At 42.8% G+C, this 7,711-nt stretch overlaps 1 protein-coding gene across 1 annotated transcript in view; it reads right to left on the bottom strand.

Annotated features, from left to right (window-relative positions):
* Window positions 1-3,094: 3,094 nt before the first annotated feature.
* YY1 (YY1 transcription factor) overlaps window positions 3,095-7,711 on the bottom strand; it is a 28,767-nt gene continuing 24,150 nt past the window's right edge. The window contains exons 3-5 of the mRNA XM_058567691.1: window positions 6,928-6,988; window positions 5,068-5,226; window positions 3,095-4,257 (exon numbers count right to left, since the gene is read on the bottom strand). Coding sequence (XP_058423674.1) covers window positions 4,075-4,257; window positions 5,068-5,226; window positions 6,928-6,988 — 403 coding nt within the window. The 3' untranslated portion in view covers window positions 3,095-4,074. The remainder of the gene's footprint in view (window positions 4,258-5,067; window positions 5,227-6,927; window positions 6,989-7,711) is intronic.

The following is a 7,711-nucleotide window of genomic DNA, read 5'->3' as shown; positions in this document are numbered from 1 at the left end:
AGGCTGCTGCTCTAAGGGCCTCACTTACACCATCTTCAGGGAACCAGGAAACCTGAGCACCATCTGAGCAGTGACAATCAAGGTCAATCAAGGTCAGTAAGTCAGGGGGCAAGAGACCTAGCCAGCCATCCAGTCACTTGCTTCTGCACAGGGAGGGATCCTGAAGGCATGGAGGACCTTCTGTAAAGCCAAAGAGCAGGCTATGGAGTGCGTGACCGCAGCTGCAAGGAAGCAGAACTCAGAGTCCTGGCTCCCTCCTCTCCCTCCTGGGTTACGAGTGTGGCTGGAACGCACCTGCCGGGACCTCCTGGGCCCAGACTCGGACAAGGTGCTCACTTGCACTAACGCCAATGGGAGCCGGGACAAAGGGCTACCAAGTCAGACAAGTGCCCCTAAGGCCAGGGGTCCCAGGCCACACAGCGACAGGCAGGAAGGAAGCCTCGAGGCACGGTGAGGGCTTTAAGTGGACGCCTGCGAGCAGCTTCAGCTCTCGCCATTGTTCTGAGCTCTGGGATCCTTGCTCTCGCTGGTGGTCAGATGTCAAGAAAACAGAAGGAACTTAAGGAATTAAAGATTAATAACATGGCCTTCCTAAGCCACGCTGATCCCAAATCACAGGAGTCAGACACAAGTGATCTATGCTCTCCACCTACAATGGGGGTGGGTCATCAGCTTCCCAACTCCAACACTACATTGTAGGCGCCAGGATTCCGTGCCGTGGACAGAAATTCTGCGGTAAGGTACCATAGGTACGTTTTGCTAAGCAGAGTGGGGGCAGCAATAAGCCCACTGAAAGCACTCCAACTGCTACTCAGGCAGATCCGCGTGTCTCTCTAGGCTTCTTGCTGAATGAAGTGACTCTCTATTTGTGAAGAAATGAACTAGAACTCTGCTTGGAAACACTGCCAGGCATTGAGCATACTATTCTGTCAAAGGGTCTTACTTTACTCAAACTTAGCAAAATAAGTGACATTTAAAAGAACTTGTACATGAAAACCAAATAGGAAAAAAAAAATCTTGATTTTCCTCAAATCCTCAGGCCTTGAATCTAGGCATAGCACACAAACACCATATGAAACCAACAGTGCGAGTTCAATGTCACCTTGGAAAATAAATGTCACTCTGGGGTGACAGTTCTTTATACAAATATTATGCTTCCCCCTAAACCCCACTACCAAAATGGGGGAAAATAATAAGAAATCCAAAAATAGAAAACAACATCTTGTTAAATGTAAACTTATCCTCTGAAGTTTTTATATTACATATGCTAGAAACATGCATTTATTTCAGTTCAGATGTAAGAAAATATGTCTATCAGTATTACTTATAAATCAGATTAATTCTCAAGACAACTGACTCACTGTTAGAACACCATTTCAAATTTTAGTAAATTACATCTTTAGCAAAATTATAAATTCTAACCACAAGCAAAAAGGGTTTAAGTTATACCCAATGAGAACTACCTCTACTCTAAATGGTCGCTCATTTATTAGTTTCCTACACTGTCACTGCAAATTGAGAGTGCTACATCAACAAGGAACTTGGACATTTTTTCTTCAACCCCCAATTAAATTCCTTTCAGAAAATAACTCTGCAGATTGAGAGAAGACACGTGAACAGAGAGAGTCAAGGGGAGTGATGACTATTCCACTCAGAGACATAAAGGGATGAAAGAGATGACCAAAGGCATCCCCCAAGGGATCAAGGCACAGAGGAAGAGGGACCTCCCTCCACACAGGAGCCTGGCTTCTGAAGGTCACGGCGTGGTTCTCAGGGCTGCCAGTGAGACTTTCCCACCACACGAGGCTACCCTGCCATGGGCCCTCAGGCAGGAGTCCTGAGGACAGCGCCGGGACCAGGCTCCAGTGCGGCGCAATGATGGGGCAAGGGTGATACAGTCCCAACTCCTAACACAGTCACCCAACTGGAGCAGCACTTCTGTATGGCCACTCTGAGACTGCTCACCTGAGAGTGGAGAGGGAAGGTGTGGGCGCTTATATATACCACAGGCACCAACGGAGGCCTCTGCCCCAGGTCTAATCAAAGAGCCACACGTTCGCACTGGGGTACTCAGCTCCGAAGGGGACCTCCATCACAGGCTTACCTCTCTCCTGACTGCCAGATACAGCAAAGCCTGGCTTATCCAGAGAACAGCTGGGGTCTTCTGATTAACTCAGTTCCATCAAACTACTCAATGGATAACAGATTCTGAACAAATAAAAAAAGTGTCTCAAGTTAAATTTTCATTTATGATTCAGAAGGCACTTCAAAATTCCGGAGAGCCACAGGGTCACTGTTATTTGGTCACTAATCCTCCTGTACAGGACCGATGGAGAAGCTGTAAGAGATAGGGCTACATTTTTGACCTGACGGTGTCCTGGACATCTTATAAATAAATCTCTGATATTAGCTAGTTTGTCAATTACCTTGCAGAGTCAAGCATACAGCACAAAGACACACGGTTTGTATTTTGAATAAATGGGATTTTGCTGTATCATGGCAGTTTATAAAATATTCTCATGAGTCTGATATTCCGACTCTAAGTAAAATTATTCAAAAATTATAATCATACATTTAAGAGGTCACAATGTGAGAGGTAAAGTACTCATTGAGTACAGTTTTCTTAATAATCTAATCACCTTGCCAATCTGTACTCAGTATCTGTTTAGAAGCATGAAATTAAGCTACTGGCGCTCAATCGCTACATGTTAGCATTTAAAGACTCCACTAGACAAAGGAACCAAGGCTCTCAACCCAATCGGCCGATACCCATAAACGCTTCCTGTTCAACCAGCCCTGACAGCAGCCTGAGCAGCGGACACGCCTGGTCTTCCCTGGGCTTGCGCCTCTGCCGGTTCCCCCTTACCTTGAGAGCACACGCAGGCAGGGCACAGCTGCTTCAGTCACACGTCTGCTGGGGGAGCTAAAATCAAAATCCTCTCACCAACGGGCCCGGCGTGGGGCACTCTGAGGTAGTTCCTTAACTCGGGGTGCCTGTCACCTACTCTCTCTCTCTCAGAATTCAGTACACGTAGAAAGTATTAAAATATCCATGCATCGCTTTAATCACAAGTCACTGTAATTGAGTGCAAAATAAAGGAAACTTGAGTAGCTTTATTTAGCTTCCAATTTCTGGGAGGCTCAAGAATTATAATTATTCTGGACAACAAAAGGAAATAAGACTGTGCTTACAGATCTTTTCTGCCATCTTCTTTCTGTAGGATTGCTATTTTATTGTCGCCCTTTCTGTTACATGGGATGTACACATCAGGTGTTAAAAGGTACAATACATTCTACAACTGAGCACCACTTTCTGTAACTGAACAGGCAAAGAAATTACACTGAACATCAGCATCTGGCAGTATTTTTCGGAAAAAAAAAGTGACTAAAATGGGTTTAAATTGATTAACACTATTAAATCACATCTAATATTTGATACTACATGATTCAATACAGCTATACGATACAATTATACAAAATGTGTTAACATCAAAGAATACAACCAAAATTAAGATAGCAAACAAAACCTATATAACTTTTTTTTTACAGGAAAAATACTTTTGAAGTATGCATGTAACTGCCCATTCTTTTAAAGAAAATCTACTGCAAGCAAAGTTATCAACCTCCAGAAAAATCACACATAGCATTACTAAGCATATCCCCAAAAAGTGTACAATATGCACACTTGGAAAATACAAAATTAAAAAAATTGTAAGCAACAGGTGAGCTTCATATTTATAAGAATGTGAAAAGAAGTCCCGTTTTTAGCACTGTTGTATAAAGAATTGTCTTTTGATGAGAAGTTCATGAATTGTCCTCCTGTTGGGACCACACTTTACAAAAACACCGTGTTTTTGAAACGAGATTACAGAGCAAGATAGAGCATCTCAGCAATGTCATCTTATTAAAGTTTTTTTTTAATTTTTACTACTTTATCAAAACATGTCCCTTAGGTGTGTAGGATTCATTTTTAAAATTCTTTCCTAGAAACAATATACAAAGGAGAGGCATATTTATTCCCAATCACACTCCTGGAAGATGCTTCCCGAGGTCGAGAAGGGTCTTCTCTTCTTCTCACTGGTTGTTTTTGGCCTTAGCATGTGTTAAGATGTGAGATTTCAGGTTAGTCGACTGAGCAAACTTCTTATTACAACCATCGAAGGGGCACACATAGGGCCTGTCTCCGGTATGAATTCGCACATGTGTGCGCAAATTGAAGTCCAGTGAGAAGCGCTTCCCGCAGCCTTCGAACGTGCACTGTCGAGGAGAGACCAGAGACAACCCACTCAGCGACTCTGACCAGGCCCAGGAGAGGGAGCAGCCCACTGCTATGGCGGAGAGCAGCCTGCTTCCCTGACCGAACACTTTGCCTCCTTGCCCCGGGGACATCATCTAGATATAGTCTACAGTTAGCGGGAAGGAGCTCTAAATGCATGTTGGACAACTCCTAAAACCCAAGGACAGCCCTCGTGAGCTGTTCAAATACAACATAAGAGAAACACTTGGCAAAACAGCAAGAATTCTTCTAATGTGTTAAGGTCCTGTACTTGTGTAAATATTTCAAATAATAAAATACAAATGATTAGGGAGGTTTCTGGTGTCAAGTATCAAAAAGAACCATGTTACATTTACTAGCTGCATTGCTAGTTGGTTCACTTGTTTATGGGCTTCTAAAAACAGACAAAATATTAACTATACTTACTCTCGTACAATAAAATTTTGGAAGTTCTCTGTCAATTAGTAATTCAATATACTATTAACTACAAAAAATAAACTGCTTCAGCCCCATAGTGAATGCACTAGAAATTTAGTTTTAGGTTGCTCTCGAGCAGCCCTATTTTTCTCCAACAACACCCTGACCCACCCCATCTCCAGTACCACAGGGGTTACACACAGGGAGTCAGGGCTTGGGCAGCTCTCCCAAATGACTCATCAGGACACCAATTTCGTTCCTCACTAGGGGAGCTAAGACCCTGACTCTCTGGGCTGGCCAGCATCTCTCTAGCATCGTCGCCACCCTGCCCACACCTGCAGGGTACTGTGGAGGGGAGAAGGGAGTGGCTCTACCTGAAAGGGCTTCTCTCCAGTATGAACCAGTTGGTGTCGTTTTAGTTTTGAGCTCTCAACAAAAGCTTTGCCACATTCTGCACAGACGTGGACTCTGGGACCGTGGGTGTGCAGATGTTTTCTCATGGCAGAGTTATCCCTGAACATCTTTGTGCAGCCCTTCGAACAGAGAGAGAAGCTTAGTGGTTCACACTGCAAACTGTTACAAAGGATTCAACCACTTAACAGCCTTCACTGACACATTAAAACCAAACTCCCCCACCCCCCTATTTTAATTTTACTTAGTATTATAGTAGAAATATTAAGACAAAAAACAGACAGCTGACAAGGCCTTATCATTTAATGCAAACCCTTGTTTTACAGATGAGGAAACTGAGGCTTAGAGATGTCTTAAGTAGACTTGCCCAAGGTCACACTACTAGTAGCAGCCGAGCTGGGAGTAGAACCCAGCACCCTGGCTTCCAGCTACACCACAGCTGCCTCACCCCACTATGTCCCCCAAATGAAATAACAGAAGCACTGATAAATAAATGGAGTTAAAATGACGGCAGTCCACCACTACCTTTGGTGGGCCCCATATTCTGTGCTGCAAGAATGGGCTGTCATTCTCCATCGCCTACTGTTCCCTCTTCTCTCTTTGCCTCTTTCCCCTTCTTGACAGAGAAAGAAGCAAGAGGGCCTCCAAGGAATGGCAACTACAGAAGAAATTTATTTTGTGAGACACTAGGAAAAGAAGCAGGCAAACTGATACCAGAGCAGGGTGGGGAGGCAGATGGGTATGTGGTGCTCGAGAGAAGCATGTCCTTCACAATTTCTTCTGCAGTTGTTGCCCAGTGATGGAGTGAATGGGGGAAATGGTCAGACAGCATGATAGAAGGACAGCACAGGCCAACCACTGGACAGCTTCACAGGCAAAAGGGAGGGAAAAGCCACAGTTTTTTCACCTTGACCCCTAGGTTGAGTTTCCATTTAGAAAACGGAATTTAAAAAAAATGTAATTGGAAAAGAAGTACACAGAACAGCTAGAGAGATGGCAGGCACTAAAGGCATAACTGTTTTCAAATGTTTATTTATTTTTTGGCCCCAAATCATTTTATATTTCAAAATCTCCACATTAAGAGCATTAAATAAAAGAACACAAAGAACTTATGAGAGCACAGTCATTAGAGGTGAGACCGTGAAACTGAATTTATCCTTCTCCATTGTTGATTTTTAAAAATTCTTTACACCATTAAAAATGTCTCCCCCTTGGTTTTTCTGCACCTAAGTGATACTATATTTTTGTTAGTTTTACACCCAATTAAGTTTGAAACAGACCCAACCAACACCTCAAACTACTTTTTAGGCTATCCCTTTATTTTAAAGCCTAATCACATTTGAAAACAATTAAGTACCCCCCGTACCACACAAAATTAACAGGGTAAATTAAGAAAATTGTGACGGAAATAATGACGCCTTACTAGGCTTACTTTAGCAACATCCAAAATAATATCCAAATTTTCATAATGAACCTACAGTCCCAAAAGGGTCTATGGGTGAGACACAACCCAATGTCTTAAGACTGACTTGTTGACAATCCAAAAAGAAATAAAATCCTAACATAGTACGTTCAACATATAGTAATAATAAAAACATTGGTGCCCTACAGTAACTCCTTTTAATAGTATTTAAATTTAAGTGGCCTTTACTGAACAACAAAACTTACATTACAAAATATAGTCTCTTGAATTTAGAAACCAAAAATTATAGTTCCTCACTTAATCTCAATTATGAAGATGGAAATAAAAGTGTACATATCTTATATGCTCTCTAAAACTTCAGTAACACTTTAATGAACACTTTTCCCCTAGCATTACTTACTTTATGAGGGCAAGCTATTGTTCTTGGAGCATCATCTTCTTTAATTTTTCTTGGCTTCATTCTTACCAAAAAAAAAAAAAGAAAAAGAGAGAGAGAGAGATTTGTAGGAGTGGGTAGACTCAACTGGCATAAATTATATAGTTCCTAAAATGTTTTCCTTATAGGTACAAAAACTAAGATTACAATATGCTTCCATGAAGGGGAGAGGAGGAGACGGCTCACAGTCACAGAACACCTGTGACTGCGAAGTACTCGTCCCATTCTACAGACAAGGACGCTGATGCTCAGAGACTGTTACTGCCTGTGGTCTCAAAGCTGATGAGCTGGTGCAGTGTGGAATGGCACCATGATCTCTGTGATTCAAATATCTGCTCTTTCCTCCAAACTCTTTAAAAATAAAAAGATCAACCTCCCAGAAAACCACAGAGGAATCTCCTAGTGGGAGCAAAGCAATGTATCCCAAGGCAGCTGCTGTGGTAATAAAGGTACCTTATAAAAAGGGAGCAAAGGACACGGGAGGGTCTTAAAAATATATATCCCTATACAACTGCTTTAAAAAAAGGGGGTCAGCTCGGTGGCGTAGTGACTGAGTTTGTGTGCTCAGCTTCAGCAGCCTGGGGTCCATGGCTTTGGATCCCGGGTGTGGACCTACGCACCGCTCATCAAGCCATGCTGTGGTGGCATTCCACATACAAAATAGAGGAAGAGGGGCAACAGATGTTAGCTCAGGGCTAATCCCACCCCCCCACCCCAAAAGGCGGGGTGTGTGTGTGTGTGTGTGTGT

Source organism: Diceros bicornis, chromosome 24 (genome assembly GCF_020826845.1).
Source record: "Diceros bicornis minor isolate mBicDic1 chromosome 24, mDicBic1.mat.cur, whole genome shotgun sequence".
Lineage (NCBI taxonomy): Eukaryota > Metazoa > Chordata > Mammalia > Perissodactyla > Rhinocerotidae > Diceros > Diceros bicornis.
The sequence above is the reverse complement of the archived record's forward strand: the minus strand, read 5'-3'. Positions and strand labels throughout refer to the sequence as shown.